At 52.7% G+C, this 17278-nt stretch overlaps 1 protein-coding gene across 1 annotated transcript in view; it reads right to left on the reverse strand.

The window, feature by feature from the left end:
* The window catches only part of LOC111161157 (myosin-3), a 19150-nt gene extending 3696 nt beyond the window's left edge, over positions 1-15454 (reverse strand). The window contains exons 1-31 of the mRNA XM_022524690.1: positions 15251-15454; positions 14099-14242; positions 13562-13718; positions 13065-13092; positions 12370-12478; positions 11709-11801; positions 10891-10954; positions 10714-10812; positions 9867-9970; positions 9643-9781; positions 9100-9218; positions 8867-9016; positions 7985-8155; positions 7577-7883; positions 7394-7464; positions 6707-6794; positions 6501-6618; positions 5989-6112; positions 5763-5899; positions 5418-5673; positions 4982-5224; positions 4717-4893; positions 4462-4607; positions 4291-4381; positions 3469-3858; positions 3244-3370; positions 2138-2256; positions 1833-2029; positions 1269-1452; positions 454-619; positions 108-232 (exon numbers count right to left, since the gene is read on the reverse strand). Of these exons, the coding sequence (XP_022380398.1) occupies positions 108-232; positions 454-619; positions 1269-1452; positions 1833-2029; positions 2138-2256; positions 3244-3370; positions 3469-3858; positions 4291-4381; positions 4462-4607; positions 4717-4893; positions 4982-5224; positions 5418-5673; positions 5763-5899; positions 5989-6112; positions 6501-6618; positions 6707-6794; positions 7394-7464; positions 7577-7883; positions 7985-8155; positions 8867-9016; positions 9100-9218; positions 9643-9781; positions 9867-9970; positions 10714-10812; positions 10891-10954; positions 11709-11801; positions 12370-12478; positions 13065-13092; positions 13562-13718; positions 14099-14242; positions 15251-15454 (4647 nt within the window). The remainder of the gene's footprint in view (positions 1-107; positions 233-453; positions 620-1268; positions 1453-1832; positions 2030-2137; positions 2257-3243; positions 3371-3468; positions 3859-4290; positions 4382-4461; positions 4608-4716; positions 4894-4981; positions 5225-5417; positions 5674-5762; positions 5900-5988; positions 6113-6500; positions 6619-6706; positions 6795-7393; positions 7465-7576; positions 7884-7984; positions 8156-8866; positions 9017-9099; positions 9219-9642; positions 9782-9866; positions 9971-10713; positions 10813-10890; positions 10955-11708; positions 11802-12369; positions 12479-13064; positions 13093-13561; positions 13719-14098; positions 14243-15250) is intronic.
* Positions 15455-17278: the final 1824 nt, after the last annotated feature.

The raw sequence follows: 17278 nt of genomic DNA on the forward strand, positions 1-17278 counted from the left end.
CCCCCCCCCCCCCCCCCCCCCCCCCCCCCCCCCCCCCGCCGCTCCACCTGGGGAGGGGGGGCTGTATCCAAACCCCTCCCGGCGCTGTCTGTTCACATTCTGCTCACCTCTGCTTCCTCAAGAGCCAGCTGGATATCTGCCTTTTCCAGCTCAATCTGCTTTCTTGATTTCTCCAATTCATGGATGGTTTTACCATTCTCAGCGATTTGTTCCGTGAGATCCGCAATTTCCTCTGCAAACACAGAAGTCTGGATTGCATTCGAATGCCTCTGCCCAGGTTTCCAGGCACGGCAAACACCTCCTGAATGCTTGGTGACTAGTTCCCCGTCCTTCTAAGGTGGCTGCTTCCTAGAGATAAGACTGGGTTGAGACAGAGGCGCGCGGGGATCTGCGTCCCAAAGCCAGGCCCCCCCACTGCCAAGGGGGAACATCAGGCTGTGTCAAACCGCTTACGCTCCAAGTTCTTATTTTCCCGTTTCACAGTTTCAAGTTGATCTAAGGCTTCCTCGTAGGCATTTTTCAGCTTGAAGAGCTCGGTGCTCAAGGAGCGGGACTCCTTCAGAGATGCCTCTAGCTCTGCCTGGCTCTCCTCACACTTGGTTTTCCATTCGGCCAGCACCTGGAACACAGACATGGCAGGTGTGCCCTTGATTGGCTCTGCTCCAAGCTCCCAACTAGGCATAAGCGTTAAGGAAAATACTTCTAGAACCGGGGCTCCCCTTGGCGGTGTCTCTTGCCTGGCGCCTTGGTCTCGATTTGAGGAGCCCAGATTTCCTTCCATAAGTTTAGTCAAGATCTAACCTATCAGCAACAGTCGTCATCTCTCAGAAGCACCTCGATCCTCTGAGAAGGTATCTCTGGGTCCAACTGCCCTTTTCTTAATATGAGAATGGCCCCGCACTTCTAAATATTTCCTTAAAACTTTGGTTCAAGTCATCTTAATGTCATACTAAAAGGGAGGCTTTCAGAGAACCTCCTAATGGGACCCGAGCTAGACCCCCACATGTCAGCCCCCCCAGACAGGCCAGCAGAGGTGGGAACTGAACACATGCCAGCAATGTGTTCAAGCTGTTGACAGCTTGAAAGGGACCTCCCCCCTCTTCGCAGGCCCATCTCATTTCGCACACAAGCAAACAACAGCCCAGTGAAGCTTAGGACTTGCCTAAGGCCACACGGCTGGTGGGGGCAGGGGCAGGACTGGGACCCAGCGTCCTCCTTCCATGACTACCCGGGAGCCCCATTCAGCCTGCGTGGAGCTGACCCCATACCTTGTCAAAGTTCCTCTGCTTCTTGTCCAGAGCGGCGGCCAGAGAGTTCGCTCTCTCAACATCAACCATCAGGTCCTCGACCTCCCCTTGCAGCCTCTGCTTGGTCTTCTCCAAGGAGGCACACTTAGCATTCACAGCCTCGACCTGTTCCTCCGAATCTTGAAGGCGCTGAGCAAGTTTTTTCCTTAAAGAATATGAAAGAGAAGCAGGCACTATTCAAATCTCAATTCTCTTGAACATCACTATTCATCAATTTGGAATCACTCCTCTGTACGACTCAAGCAGTCATTTGCTTTCCTAAGCCCAGGGGAACCTCCTGTGTGCTCGAAACCAGTGATCAATAACTGGCCTTGTCTCTAACCAAGATCAAAGCGGTTTGTCTTAATGAAGTGTTAACTCCAGGTCCCTCTCGAGGGTGCACAGCGCTGCATTAAGACACAGATGAGGTGGGGAAGCACCTTGTAATGGAACAAAGCCATTCCCGAGGAGCTCTAACACCCACGCCCTCTATCATCTTATCGTCTGAGCTCTCTTGTTCTTCTACAGGCAAATGGACTTGCGTACTTGGCCTCCTCCAGCTCTTCTGTGCGCTGGATGGCGTCTGTCTCGTATTTGGTCCTCCACTGGGCCACCTCGCTGTTGGCCTTGGACAGAGCCCTCTGCAGCTCGGCCTTGCCCTCCTGCTCCTCCTCATACTGTTCCCGCAGCAGGTCGCAGTCGTGGCGGGAGGACTGCAGGGCGTGGGCCAGGGCGTTCTTGGCCTGCGGGAGTCAAGAAAGAGGAGATTCTCCAGTGGCTGAATAACGTTGCCCTGTTTTCTTGGAGTAATTGAAGGCTAGACCAAGAAAGCGGTCCGTCAAATGCCTTACCTTGCTTTCTTCCTCCAACTGCCTCTTGAGCTCTTCTATTTGCTGGGTAAATGCTTGCTTGCTCCTGGAAAGCTGGGACACTATGCTTTCCTTTTCCTCCAGCTGACGACTCAGCTCGCCTAGGTCCAGAAGGAAATATTTTCATTTTATTCATGCACTCATCCATTCATCGAATTCCTAGTGTGTGTAAGGCACCGTGCTAAGATCCGGGGAGAGAGTAAATGACAAGGGAGAAGGGAGAAATCAAAGACACAGCCCATAAGTTGGGCTTTAAAGTTGTAAATTTAAACATTACCTCCTAAAAATGCCCATCAGACCTCTTAGTGGCTGGTGTGTCCAGATGTTTGTTGATTTGTCATTAGAGAAATAGTGCCTTCCTTAAGATTTTATAGCTTGTAATTTGAAGTTGGACTCTTGGGTAAATGTGGTGGGTTCAGGTTTATAGGCTTACGCAGAAGTAAGAGGAAAAAGGTGGAGGGAGAGACATAGTGCCTCCAGAGGTGAAGCCCCAAGATGACTATAGAAGGGGCAAGTAAACCATCTTTCTTCGCTATCTTGGTTGTGACTGCCAGCAAAGGATTGATTAATTCACTGGGATGATGGGCAGGAGGACCAGGGCTGCGCGGGGCCACGTTTTCTAGGTGAAAGCCCTGGATAATGTTCCCCTATGTTTCTCCTACACACCAGGCACCGACACACACTGGCTGTGTTTCCTTACGTATTGTTTAAAACACTTGATTGCAGACCACGAATTGGAATTCGTGTGCATCAAGAAATAGAAGAGCCTTGGGAATTCGTTTCTAGTATTGTTTCTGCCATTTAGATTCTTCCTGATGCAAGGTATTATGCATGTTGAAAGAGCTTGAAGCAAGTGATATTCTGACTCCCCTCTCGTTCCGATTCACTTTTCTTGCTCCTGTTTTTACTGAACTTTCAATGTTCCCTCCATCACGATATGTTGAATGACTCTTTTTTGAGTCATTCTGATTTCTTCTCTCCGCAAATATGCTTTCCTAGGGAGTCTCCCCTACACGGAGCTGCCCTTTGGTGTTGACCAGTGGCCTCCCTGCCCCGGAGGCGACCACCCCTCCCATCTCATCGCTCACCAGCCTCCGTCTGCAGACGGGACTTCTGTGTGGCCAGCTCGCTCATGCTCCTCTGAATTTCCTCATTCTTGCCCCTGGCTTCGCTCAACTGATCCTCCAGAGTTCGGCATATTTTCTCCAGATTAGCCTAAAGGATTGAGAACGGGGAGAACATGAAGGCCCTATTCAGACTGGACCCAGAGGAGTCTCTCCTCAAAAGCACTGGGCCCCATCCTGCCAGAGCACCTTGGATTTCGACACGCTCTCCACGTTGCTGGCGAGGTCATCGATCTCCAGCTTGAACTCGCTCTTCTCCTTCTCCAGCTTCTGCTTCACCCTCTGCAGGTTGTCTATCTGCTCCCCGAGCTCGGCCACGCTGTCCGCGTGCTTCTTCCTCAAGGTGGCCAGCATAGCTTCGTGCTGCAGGGTGGCCTCCTCCAGGTCCCGGCGCATTTTCTGGAACTCGGCCTCGCGCTTCTTGTTCAGCTCTATCTGCGTGGAAGTGACCCCTCCCGCCTCTTCCAGCCTCTCGCTCAGCTCCTCCAGTTCCCGGGCGTAGTCGCTGCGCTGTTTCTCCGTCTTTGCGCGGGTTGCCCGCTCCGCCTCAATCTCCTCTTCCAGTTCCTCAATCCGAGCCTGTGGAGGGCGGCCATTCACCCACGGGCAGTAGGTCCCCAGGGTGATTCACTCTGAACATCAAGTACAGGCTCGTTTCCATTCTCTTTAAATAAACCAATGGTTGGGCTTCTCCCAGGGGAATAGGACTGTTGTTAATTTCCTTTACTAGGAGTTTTTCGTGCCCCAACGTGGTCATTATTCCTGCAGGGACCAACCTAGGACATTGTCCATTCAAGTAAATGTTGACCCCCAACCAATACCTTCATTATGTATTTTATCTTAAGTTACGGAAAAATTGTTCATCACTGCTATGTCAGCCTAGCAGAAAGGAAACTGATGAGGCGGGCAGGCCCGTGGTCCTGCCCGCTGGCTCTAAATGGCTTACAGCAGATGGGACCCAGCCCACATGCTTGACCTTCACACAACTGGAAAATCTGGGACGCCTCCTACCTGTAGCTCTTTGATCTTCTTCTGAAACTGGAGGCCCAGCGTCTGCTCATCTTCCATTTTGCTTTGCAACTGACTGTACTCAAAATCCTTCCTGGGAAGGGAAATGCAGAATGTGTGAAGATGGAGTAGCCAGAGACTCAGAAGACTGAGATCAATGATTTTAGGACATACTTCTTGAGCCTTTCATCCAGCTGCTGCTTGTCATTCTCCAGATCTAATATGGACTCTTGGGCGAGCTTCAAATCTCCCTCAAGCTTCCTTTTGTTCCTTTCCAAATCAACTCGGAGCTTCTTTTCTTGCTCTAGGGAGCTTTCAAGCTGAAAAGAGCACCATATCCTTTTTGAGAACAAATGCTTTGCATTGGAGGATCCCTGGGGGACTCTTCCCACCCTGATTCTAGGACTCCCATCAGTATTATTTACTTACATCATCAACTTGCTGTTCCAGTTTGCTCTTGATCTTGCTCAGAGAATTGACTTTGTCTTCTTCAGCTTGGAGGTCATCCAGGGCTTGCTGGTGGGCCTCTTGGAGGGCCTTCTTCTCCCTGGTCAGCTTTGCGATGGTTTCATCCAACCCCGCGAGCTCCTCAGTAAGGTTTTTAACCTAAGAAAAGGCCACAAGCAAATTAGGAGAAGAAATAGTCTGGTTCGCAGTGACTACATGAAATCAGAGAGACCCAGAGAGAGAGTACCTTGTTCTCCGTGGCGTGCTTCTCCTTTTCAACTTTGGCCAGGGTCAGCTCCAGGTCATCAATGTCTTTCTTGAGCTCTGAACATTCGTCCTCCAGTTTCCTCTTCTTGGCCGTCAGCTCAGCGTTGATCTCCTCTTCATCCTCTGCTCTCTCAGTCACCTCCTTGATCTTGGCCTCCAGCTGGAATTTGGCTTTGATCAGCTGGTCACACCTCTCCTCTGCGTCCAACAAGTTCTCACTTTCCTTTAAAAAAAAAAAAAGGGGGGTGGGATGACGATTTCCTTTAATGAGATAAGGTTTGTGACATTCCAGTACCTTGGTATAAATGAAATCCTTTAGGAAGCATCCCAACTGCAAAGCAAAAATCCCCACCCCAAATCCAGTCTTTCTAAATAGTAAAATCCATAAGCAAATGTAAACCATCCTAAACACATACGGCTTGCACTTGGAGCTGCAGGTCATTTTTCTCTTGTACTAGAGTCACCAGTTTTTCCTCCAGTTCCTTCCTTTTGGCCTCTGACTTGGCGAGCTCATCTTTGGTTTTCTGAAACTCTTCCTTCATGGTGGCCATCTCCTTCTCAGTCTCCGCACTCTTGAGGAGTGGCTTGATCTTGAAGAAGAGTTTCATCCAGGGCCAGTGCTTGACGTTCATGAAGGCCCGGATGTTGTACTGGATGCAGAAGATGGACTCCCTGAAAACAAAATATGTGTTATTTCCAGGAGGATCCCCCCCCACTCCAACCCCCAAAGAGTTCATGTTTGAACAGAGGCCCTGCTTGACCTTCTCTGCACCATCTTCTGGAATTCCACACGCATGAGGAACCCTCTGCACACTGCTTGTGTCCGGGTGATCAGTTTGGCCAGGCGGTCGTCTCGCATTTCCTCCAGGGTTCCCAGCAAGCCAGCCTTGAAGAATACCTTCCAGAGGAGAAGGATGTTATGAGTCCATGATGAAGAAGTCCAGAAGGGACCACAGGCAAACATCTGTCAGAACTGAGAGGCATTACCTTGGTGTGTCCAAATTTGTACTGAGTGTGGTCTATGTCAATGGAGGCCAACAGCTTCTCGCAGGCTTTCTTGCTGTCAATGAACTGTCCCTCCGGAATGGCACTGGCATTCAGCACTCGGTATCTGCCATTGCAGACACAGAAACAGTCACAGACCATTAGCAAAGATGTGAACCTTGGAGACCAGCTAATTCAGGCCTCTCTTCCATCTAACGGGCAAGAAAGCCGAGGTCCAGAGAGGGAAAGAAACTTGCCCATAGTCACACTGCTAGGTAGTGGCTGGAATCTAAGCCTCCTGACAATTCAAGCAGGTCTTTTCCTACCGTGTCATATGCCAGACACGCTCTTGAGAAAACATGGAAGAAAGAAGATACCTCCCTTGGTTGGGAGGCAGGTCAATCATTTGACATGAAAGTTTACAACTGCTCTGTTGAAGTGGGCCTTTTCGTGTTGGGATTTCTCCCTCTCAAATTCTGGCATCTACACACACGCAGAACGTTTTGATTACACACCTTTGTTTAAAATCCCCGTAGAGAATCCTGTTTGGGAACCCCTTCCTGCAGATGCGGATGCCCTCCAGGACACCATTGCACCGTAGCTGGTGCAGGACAAGGCTATGTTCCATGGCCCCTGAGAAGAGAAGCGAGAGACATCAGCTTCACATGGGATTTGGTGGAAACTGAGCACTGTCTACCCCAAGCGTCAGTAGGCATCTTACCTGGGGTTTTGGTCTCATTGGGAATTATACAGCGCACAAAGTGAGGGTGAGTTGTTCTTAAATTTGACATCAGCTTATTCAGGTTTTCCTAAAAGATGAAATTTGACAGTCTACGGTAGGCTTTTAAAAGACGGAGATGTACCGTGATGAAAAATAAGATCTGTATTTTCAACACACCATGAATTCTAAAGAATGAGATTATTTAACTCTTTCTTTTAGTAGACTAGAGGTACAGGCGTATAGTTGATCTAGTGGTCTTTTGCCTCATGGTGAGCCAGAGACTAATCACATACAAAATGCTCTCCGAAACGAGTCCCAGAAATGTGTCTGTCTCCCCTGGGAGCTTGAGATGATCTTGTCTGTGCCCCTCAGGAAAGGGGAAAACTTTGTGCCAAGGGCTCATCCCCCAGGCCGGCCAACCCTGCTACCTGCTATACAAAATAACTGAATTCTGGACCAACATTTGTTAAACCTCATTTACATATTATATATATTTATAAAGTTACTAGATATAATATTATATATTCATATATGTATATTTTATCATACTGCCATTAAACTTCACCGAATAACAACAGATTAAGACCACATTCCTATTCTTGAATAAGCCAAGGTCAGAATCTCTACATTGGTCATGTTGAGCTCACTTAAACCAATTACAAGCAAATAAACCTGCATTTTTCTTACCCTGAAAAGGGCAGAGACAGTCTGGAAAGAAGAACCCTTCTTCTTGGCGACTTTCTTCTTTCCGCTGTCAGCTGAAAGACAAAGATGGCTCATGCTGTTACCAGATCTCCAGGGGTTTTTTGGACCTGTGAACTGAGTGGCACAAGAAAGCACAGATAGGAGGCAGTCTGTGGAGTCTGTTACCGTCTGCTGTTGCAAAGGTGGCGTAGAGGTGTGCCAGGAGCCTGTTGGAGGACTTCTGGTACAGCCCCACCACGGTCTCGTTCAGCGGGTCCTTGTTCTTCTCCAGCCAGCCCGAGACACTGTAGTCCACGGTGCCCGCATAGTGGATCAGCGAGAAGTGCGCTTCGGCCCTGCCCTTGACCACCTTGGGCTTCTGGAAGTTGCTGGACTTGCCCAGGTGCTGGTCATACAGCTTGTTCTTGAAGGAGGTGTCTGTGGCCTTGGGGAACATGCACTCCTCTTCCAGGATGGAGAAGATGCCCATGGGCTGCATTAAAGCAAAACAAAATGCATATAGGGTAAGTATGAGCTGTAAGATGAGCCAGGGAGTTTACAAGAAGACGTTACTGAGTGGACAGTTCAGGAGACCTTCTCAATGAGCTCGATGCAGGCAGCCAGGTCCATCCCGAAGTCGATGAAGGTCCACTCGATGCCCTCCTTCTTGTACTCCTCCTGCTCCAGCACGAACATGTGGTGGTTGAAGAACTGTTGCAGCTTCTCATTGGTGAAGTTGATGCACAGCTGCTCCAGGCTGTTGTACTAATACCAACACAGAGGGTTCACGTGCAAAGTCAGACTTCCTGCAGAATCCAAGACCCACCAACCTTCCTCCTCTTTGCCTCAGGTTCTGCCAGCTCATTTACTCCTTCAGCTACGGGCACATTCTTCAAGGTCTAGCCCCGATCACATCTCTTCCTTGGAAGCTTCTCTGAATTTCCAGCTAGAAGGTGTTTCTTTGTCTCCTGAGTCCCTTTGTTTGGGATCTCTCCTGTGCACCAATCACGGTCTCCCTTATTTTGTAGTTACTCTTCCCTGTACCATATGTACCTTCTGCTTTCCTCTAGGAGCTACAAACTCATCTTTCGTTCGCCAGTGTGTCTGGCGAAATATATGCTCTCAAGAACGGCTATATGCTTCTAACCCAGAACCAGCAGGTTATTTATGTAAAGGTCACGTGGTTGGCTTATCAAATTCCCCATGTTCCTGGCTCTTCCTATGTCAATGATTGCATTTGAGTTCTTTCTTTTATCCACTTCGCGGTGTCCTTTATAAAATTCCACTTGTCCCCAGTCTTCGGCTCTCTTGAAATCACACAACCCCCCTCCCCACAAGGTGTTTCTCTACCTGATCTGCCCTACAGTTCCCTACACGATGTGATGCTCTGACATGTTGCTCACCTTGACATCTCCCTACGGGGTCATGTGGACCCGTCCCTCCCCGCATGAAAACACGAAGCAAAGGAACCCAGACCTCAAAGATCTCGAAGCCGGCGATGTCCAGAACACCGATGAAGTGTTGCCTTGGCAGCTTTGTATCCAGCTGTTGGTTGATGCGAGTGACCATCCACAAGAACAGCTTTTCGTAAACGGACTTGGAAAGGGCATTCACGGCGTGGTGAACCTGTCGGGGGAAAGATCACTGGGGTTGGAAGGCAGCGGCCATCGGAAGCCTGTGTCTCTCCCAGGCCCGAAGCAGCCGCTCACCTGATCTACGGTTTGACCTTTGGTAACGTACTCGTTCCCGACTTTCACCCTGGGGAAGCACAAAGCTTTCAGGAGGTCCGACGAGTTCAGGCCCATCAGATAGGCCGTTTTGTCCGCCACTGCCAAGAAAAGAAAGATGCTCACAAAGGGGCACCCCTGATACCCGGCAAAGTAGAAGACCCAGTTTGAAACGTCTGCATGATATTCAAAGCTTCTCGAAGCTTGTCATGGCTGTTTTTACATCCCTTCTCTTTAAACTGCTTGTATGTGCCCGGTGGAAGCTAAGTCAGTCTGAGAATATGGTAGGATTCATGGGAAGGCAGGACTGGGTTCCAGAGAGCCCTGGTCCCGTCTCACTGCCCCCGAAACAGGCCCATTCCAGTGATTCCGTAAATGGGGGTGGTAACACTAGGTGTCAGAGTCCCGGAGAGGTTCACCTCTCCACGTGGAAGGAGGATTCACTGCTTTCAAAAGAGGCACCCAGTGATCTCCACTGACCAGCCAGCCAGTTCTGGCGAATGGCCTGTTGTGGTTATCTCGTACCTTCTGTGCCGTCCGGCTCGGCCTGCTCCTCCCGCTGCTTCTGCTTGAACTTCATGTTCCCATAATGCATCACGGCGCCCGTGAGCTTATAGAGCCCAGACTTCTCCTCTGGGGTGAAGCCCAGGATGTCAATGGCGCTCTGCCCGTCAAAGGACAGCACGTTAGTAGGCTGACCCTGGTGATGGAGGAGGAGCACCCCGCAGCTTCCTCTCGGTTCTACTTACGTCGGTAGCCAACAGCTCCTCGGCATCATCAATGCTGGCCACCAGGATTTCACCCTGGCTGATGAACGGGTAGTCGTAAGGGTTGGTTGTAATCAGCAGCAGCTCTGAAATGAGAAATTTTAAATAAAGACGTCACACAGATGCAAAGGAAACATCCACCCAGTGTATCTGAGCTCCTAGATTCTGGGCTGAGACTTTCACCGGGGGAGCCCAAATTGAATTTAGGGTCTGAAATTGCTTTCCTGCAGCCTGTCGCTGCGTTGAGGATTAAGAGCCCCCGAGAGAACATCTAGATTGTCTTGCTTTGCGCGTAAATGGTGCATCTCAGCGTAGGCTGGGGAGATTGACTACTTGAAGCTGGCGGAGCGTGGGTCAGGAAAGGAGCCCACACCGGGGTTGGGGGGGGAAGCACAGGTGCTTCCGTATCGTCGCAGCCTTTTCCAAACCTGCTGAAGCGCTGCAGCCCTTTTCCAGGCGTTGGGACCAGAGGGCGGAGCAAGCACTGGGAAGAGCAAAGCCCACCGCACTCGCAGAGGCCCGTGTTGGGCGCGGGACGAGGGGCTGTTGGTCTGGGGAGAGGCTACTTCCTGTGTCGGGACACTAGGGGGCGCCAAAGGACAACCAAATGCTCAGCTCCAGCTGGTTTTCAGGAGCCCTTGCACAATTCAGGGTGGTTTAATCTCCCTCCTGCCCAGGGGATTCAGTTCCTTTCAAATTGGCACACTGCTGTCAAAAATGGCCCCATCCCACTTCTAACACAAACATCCTCCGTTGGCGGCCGAGTCACCTATGTGTAGGCAGGTGCAACTCTCCCTGGTGCAGTGACATCAGGGCCCACGTGCCTCACCTATGAGCTCCGGCTTCTTGTTGGAAAGGATCTGGTAGAAGATGTGGTAGCTCCTCTCAGCCTTCAGCTGGAAGGTCACTCTCGATTTTTCCAGCAGATCTACGGGCACAAACGCGGCACTGTTTGCCAGACCGCCCCACCCACCCTGGGACGCCCTCTGCCCTGTAGTCCACTTACAAGTTTCAATATCTGCAGAGGCCAGCTTCCCAGTGGTCCCAAAGTGGATTCGGATGAACTTGCCCTGTGGGGGGAAGGGGACAGCAGGTGTCTACGTGGCTCAAGTGTCCCTGCTAGTCTCCTGGGCGGCATGAACAGGAGCTTTCTTCCCCTACTTAAAATCGTATCTTCCTTCTTCTCCCTTCTCTGCCCACTTTGATGGGTCCTTCTTCCATGCCCCTCGCTCCACAATTCCTCCAATGCCCCCCGGTCCCCATCCCACCGTAAAGTAACAGAGTGACTTTTTTCAAGATGTAAATCAAACCATATCACTTCCCGGCTTACAGAATCGCTGAGGCACTTCCTGAATAAAATCCCCCCTCCCTTCTCACGGCCTCCACGCTCCTCCGTGACCAGATCTCTGTCTACCTCTTCCCCCACCTCATGGGACCCACCTCCTGCCCACCTTGCTGCTGCTGCATGAACTCTCAAACTCTCCGTGGGTCCCTTGAGTACACCCAGCCCTTCCCCACTTCCGAGAGTGTGTGCTTTCTTTTCCCTTTATCCCTCCTCATCCTGCAGGCCCTGGGGTTCGCAGGCCGGCCCCCCCTAGATGCCTTTTCTGCCAACCCTGTCTAAAGGAGACCCTGCCCCCAGTTACTCCCTGTTGATTGGAGCTTTTTATGAAATTGTCTCGCTGCTGTGTTGCATTCTGTCATTGGCTACCCCCGCCCCCTGCACCCCTCCCTCCCCCCCGAGCCTGTAGCCTCTGTGAGGACAGGAAACTGGCCTGTCCTGAAGGCCCCTAGAAACCCCAGCCGAACTGAACTCAGACTCACAAAGCGGGAGGAGTTGTCGTTCCTCACGGTCTTGGCATTCCCGAAGGCCTCCAGCAACGGGTTGGCACTGATGATCTGGTCTTCCAGTGTCCCCTAAGGCAAGCCATCAGGGGAGGAAGCAGCCACAAATGACACTGGGAAATGCCCCCCAGCTCTGCCCACCTGCCCGCCCTTGCTGCCTGGCAGCCCGTGGCAGAGCCCGTCCCCATCACCCTGGCTTTCCAGGACAAGTCTCAACCAAATCCTGTGCATGGATCCGCGGCTGTGTTGTAACATTCTCGTGCACTTGAGTGTCTCGATGTAAACTCCCCTTAATGCTTCAGTGCCTTGCTTCTCTCTAGTGAGTCTTCGTTCATTTCCTACGGGTTACAACCTATCTGTTTTGAAAAGCAGGTATTGCTACAATTCTCTTAAGTCGGTGGGTGTGATTCTGCGGAAAAGAACAAGCTCTGAGCTGCTCCCCAAATGACCTTCCTTAGTTAAGCCTCAGAGCCTTGCTTCTTAGGGAACCGCAGGATCTGGACGATCAAGCACACACCCTCGGTTGTCTGCATAACTGGCTCTCCTGAGACTTCAGATCCCGGCCTGCCCTCGCCCCTCGCTGTGAAGTTAACACAAAGGTCAGAGGTGGAAACTTGGCAAGCCTTTCCCTTCCCTGTACCTTCATCTTGGAGTCCTTCTTCTTGGCGAGGTCCCCAGTCGCTGCAATTGTTGCAAAGTACTGGATGACCCTTTTGGTGTTCACAGTCTTCCCTGCCCCGGATTCTCCGCTATTTGAGAGAATATAAGAGAGAGGGAGAGAGAAATGTGTCCTGTTAGTAGAAACAGCCTCCCGAAGGTGTCCCACAGAGGCCTGGACATAGCCCAAGCGACAGGAGACCCACACCTGCCAGACAAACGTGAGAAACTACTCGGAGAGGCAGAGGCCCAAGGGAAGGGTCATCAGAGCTGAGCTCCCCCGGCAGTGGGTGATTCCAATTTTCGAGACCTTACATATTCCCTTCTGGGTATACGTCTCCACCTCTGTCCTATCATCACAGACTCTGCTCTTAAGTACTTTCCTCTCTTCTGTTTTAAAGAGAAAGTGTGCAAGGGGAGAAGGAGCAGAGGGAGAGGGAGAGAGAATCTTAGGAAGACGCCCCACGGAGTGCGGACCTTGATGCGAGGCTCGACCCCACGACTCTGAGATCATGACCTGAGCCAAAACCAAGAGTCGGACGCTTCCCCGAGTGAGCCACCGGGCGCCCCTGCTCCAAGTCTGTCTAATGAACAGCATAGAGCAAACAGTGCCTTTGCCTTCTGCCCTGGAGACAAAGAGCCACAGCTATGGAGCTGCCCTGGGTCTTGGACACTTACGTGATCAGAATGGACTGGTTCTCACGATCTGCCAAAAACAAAATGAAACAGTTGACAGCGATATGAGGAGCTTCCCCAGGCCTCCGCCCCTTGTCAAGCAGTCACGGTTTGCTACGCCAGGCCTCCTCCTCGTAGCATTTTGTGGGGGTCTGGGGGCAGCCCGAAGAGCCTCCTTCTTGATGGTGACACTCAGAGCAGAAGCCTCTACCTCAAACCAGTCAGTGGCCTTTCATCCCACTGTGTGGAACCGTGTGGAACCGTGGATCTTCATCTTCATCCCGGCCCCCACCCCCCGCCCCCCCATGTCAGTTTCATAGGGTTTAACCAATGCTTACGTTCAATCCAAACTTCCTAGCAGGGCCTGCAAAGCCCTGAAAGATCTGGCCTCTTGCAGCCTCTTGAACTACCTCCTTGTCTCCTCCCTTCTTGTGGAAGGCCCAGGCCAGCCAGCAGCCCCAGCACGGCCCCTCCACGGCAGGTCCTTCCTGGACACTCACCAGTCAGCATGAACTGGTAGGCGTTGTCTGAGATGGAGAAGATGTGGGGCGGGGCCTCCTGGCGCTTCTTGCCTCGGTAGCCTTCCACCACCTCGGGGTTGTACACCGGCAGCCACTTGTAGGGGTTCACGGTGACGCAGAAGAGGCCCGAGTAGGTCTGTGGGAGTGGAAAACGTGTGTGCACATGTGCGTGTGTAAAACCCTTTGCTTCTGTTATTCTGCCTCTTGATGCTGAACTTGTAAAGGATGGATGGATTTCTCTTTAGAGATGAGGCACGGAGTCGCAAAGGGGACCAGTCAGCCGTCCTGCGACTAGCAAGTGACCGTGCCCAGGCCCGAACGTTGGCTGGCTCTCCTGCTCCCTCCCCACTCCCGGCTGCCAGCCTCTCTTCTTCCTAATGCCCCCGTCCTCCCTCATTCCCTGCCTTTCTCCTCCCCCTCCTTCTTCTTTTCCTCCAGGCTCCCCTCATGGGACAGCTCCGTCACACCCGGGTCACCCCCACTGCACCGACCGCCCCAGGGACCCTGGGCACTGACGTAGATCATCCAGGACGTGTAACGGTCCTTGAGGTTGTACAGCACGGCCGGCTCGTTCAAGTGCGTCAGCATGGCCATGTCCTCGATCCGGTCGAACTTGGGGGGGTTCATCGCATACACGTCCTCTGGTTTGACCACCAGGGTCTGAGTGAGAAGATGGACGGTGACCACCTAGTGTCATCTGTGGGTCTCGCCCCCCCGTTTTCATTTTCTTGTCTGTGTCCCACGAGAAGCCTGAATGCCAAGGGGCAAACCCTGGGAAAAAGGGCCCATGGACAGCGGGAGAAGACAGGGCCAGGGGGAGATTCACGGGAACACCGAGAGCGTGTGATTATCTCCATCACTCAGGGATTTTGTTGCTTTCTGTCTATGGCACTCCCAACTCTGGGCAAGGTGGGTGGGAAACCTGCCTTTTCCTGCCTTTAGGTAGGAGTAATTTAAACCACCCTGAGCAACTAGCCCCCCCTTGTGATGGGTCTGGACCATCTGCTTCCCACTGTCCCTGCTGCTTTGCAAACCCCTGGCAGCCCAGACATCTGATGGGTACAGAGAGCCCCTCCAGGAGCCTCGGCGAGGGGATGGCCTTGAAGGGCGATCCCACCTGCCCACTTTCTTCACACCCAACCCAGTGACACTGTCTTCTTTTTATTTTTCTTTTAATATTTTCTAAACTTTTCTCAGAACATTTCCAGATTCCTCTGGTCTTGATTCCAGAAACTAGTGAAGTCCAGGATTTCACTACCATGTTCTTGGCCAGAATGTATGGGCTACGCTGCTCATGGCCTTCATGAAACAGGGAGGCTGCCATTTCACACGGAGCCTGTGGTCCGCTAGGATCCCTTACTCGCTTTCCCTCCTTCCTCAGCTAGACAGCTACTGCTAGAAAATGCAGGGGCACCTGGGCTACCAAAGGAGAGTGTTTTACCGAAGGAGGTCTTCTCGCTGTTGGCCTTTCAGCCTCACACCCTTACTATCTCCCTAAAGCAATGTGAACATTGGCAAAGCCTCCTTCCTAAACTTGAATTGCTTTGAGCGGCCACGACTGGGTTGTTGTTGGAGGCCGGTGGTGAGGGGGGGCGGGTGCACAGACCCGGGGACCATGCAGAGCCCCAGAGGGCCCGGCGGCCGGCAGAGGGCGTGCGCGAGACTTACCCGGTTGTCTTCGGTTTCCACCGTGACCTTCCCATCCTGGCTACTCTTAATTCTCCCCTTGGCATATTCCTCCTTTGAGTCGACCACAAAGCAGTAGGTCTTGGCGTCGAAGGGCTGGTTCTGAGCCTCGATCCTCTCCTTTTCCGACTTCCGGAGGAACGGAGCGGCGATGCCGAACACTTCCATTTCAGTGTCGCTACTCATGGTGCCGCTGGAGGGAGCGGGGGACAGGTGAGCCCCGCCGCCACCCCGCTCCAGGCCCGTGTGCCCACCCACTCTGCCTGCCCAGGGCAGCCCCATGAGCGGGGGCCCAGGAGCCCAGCCGCCCTCCATCCCCCGGGGTTCCACCCACAGGGCCCGAGGGCTACAAAAATCACGTGTGCGCATATTTCCCCGGGGGCTTCTCTGTGCGAACGGCACAGAGCACAGGCGATCCAAGGTTCGGATCCAATCGTGAAGGGCCCCCAGGGGGAGGGCAGCTCCCGGGACCTCACTCTCCTGGTCTGCAAAACCCAGCAGCTGCTGAGGAAAGCTTTACAAGTAAACACCCTGAAAAGTAACCATTCTTCACAAGCGTGATAGTGGCAAATAGCTAAGACTTTTGGGACAATTCTGATTCAAGGTGGCTGCCTCCTCCCACAAGGAGACCAGCTTTTGCTCAGACTAGAAGCAGCATTAGATGCCAGCATCCTTCTGGAAGGTTCCTCTCCCACCTAAGGTGTGCTTGTCTGAGTTCACTTAGACTCCGCGCCCTCAAGGCCACTGGGAGGCGGGAGGGACAGGGAACCTCGGATTCCCCGGGGGCTTCCAACAGCCCAGGGACCTGATCTGCTTTCTCACCTGATCGGTCACACCCACAGGAAGGCAGCACAAAACAGCGGCAGTGGAGAATCAGACCTGCAACAAATATGCAAAAGACAGTCAGGACCGGGGGGAGTGTCTAGTTCAGCTTTGCAATGGCTCTGGATGGGATAACGACATAAGGACCAAGCCTGGTGGTTTAAGAAGAGCCTTGCCCCAGAGGCAAGCTGAAGGGGCCAATGGGACATGACCCATGGTAAGCTTCTAAGGCAGGAAAAACCTCAGGTGTCCCCAAATCTGGCTCCAACTGGCAGTGGCTCCCATGTAGAACCAGGCAGTAAGGTCTGATTCCTGATAAGAAGCTTGTGGTTCCAGCCAGGGCCAGGTCTAGTCTTCAGCGGACAGAGAGGTCTCTGACAGTGGCTCATGCCTGCACAGCCAGCATGATCTTGATGGATGGGGCACCGGGACCCGCACACAGCCCAGGGAGCCACCAAGGAGAACAGCGGGCCATGGTGGACAAGCTGTGGTCTATGACGTGTGCAGACGGATCCTACCCAAGAAGCACCCAAAGACGAGGTCACCGGGAGCGTGAGGAGGCAGCAGGAGGGCCTAAAGGACCCCTGCTTGGGTGGGGTGCTGGAGGCAGAGAGGGTGGCCATTTGGGCTGGAGAGATCCAGTCCCACATCCAAGTGATTCTTACCAAAGTCAGGCAGGGTGGTGCACCGCGCCACCCGGCCCCACGGAGCCCGTGTCCTCCAGGGCACAGGGACGGAAACCGCAGAAGGAGCGCTGTGACTTACCTCCGCCCAGGAGAGAGGGAGCTCCAGAGGGGCTGCGGCCGCCCGGGGTTTTATAGGCCCCCCGGCAACCCCACGGGCTCATTCCTTCTCTATATTTGGAAAGAGAGTGACCGACAGCACAAGCTGAGAAGCCTCTCCTTCCTCACGTTTTTTGGTCGTTGCCAAGGGAAGGGTATATATAGAAATGAGCAGGATCCATAACTGTTTTCCAGCTGTGGAAGTGGGAAGTTTGAGATGCCTTTCTCTGGACTTGGGGCTGGCCCCGCCGTGCTCACCGTGCTGGGAGCAGCCGTCTGGCTGCTGGGGGTCTGATCCTGCGGGCAGCTGCCCCTCCACAGTCAGAGCCAGCCCAGCCTGTGCGCACAGCTCGTCCCAGTGAATGCAACCCAGGAGGGAAAGTTAAAATCCCCTGGGGATGGCGAG

Source organism: Enhydra lutris, unplaced genomic scaffold (assembly GCF_002288905.1).
Source record: "Enhydra lutris kenyoni isolate GAN:26980312 unplaced genomic scaffold, ASM228890v2 scaffoldscaffold82, whole genome shotgun sequence".
Lineage (NCBI taxonomy): Eukaryota > Metazoa > Chordata > Mammalia > Carnivora > Mustelidae > Enhydra > Enhydra lutris.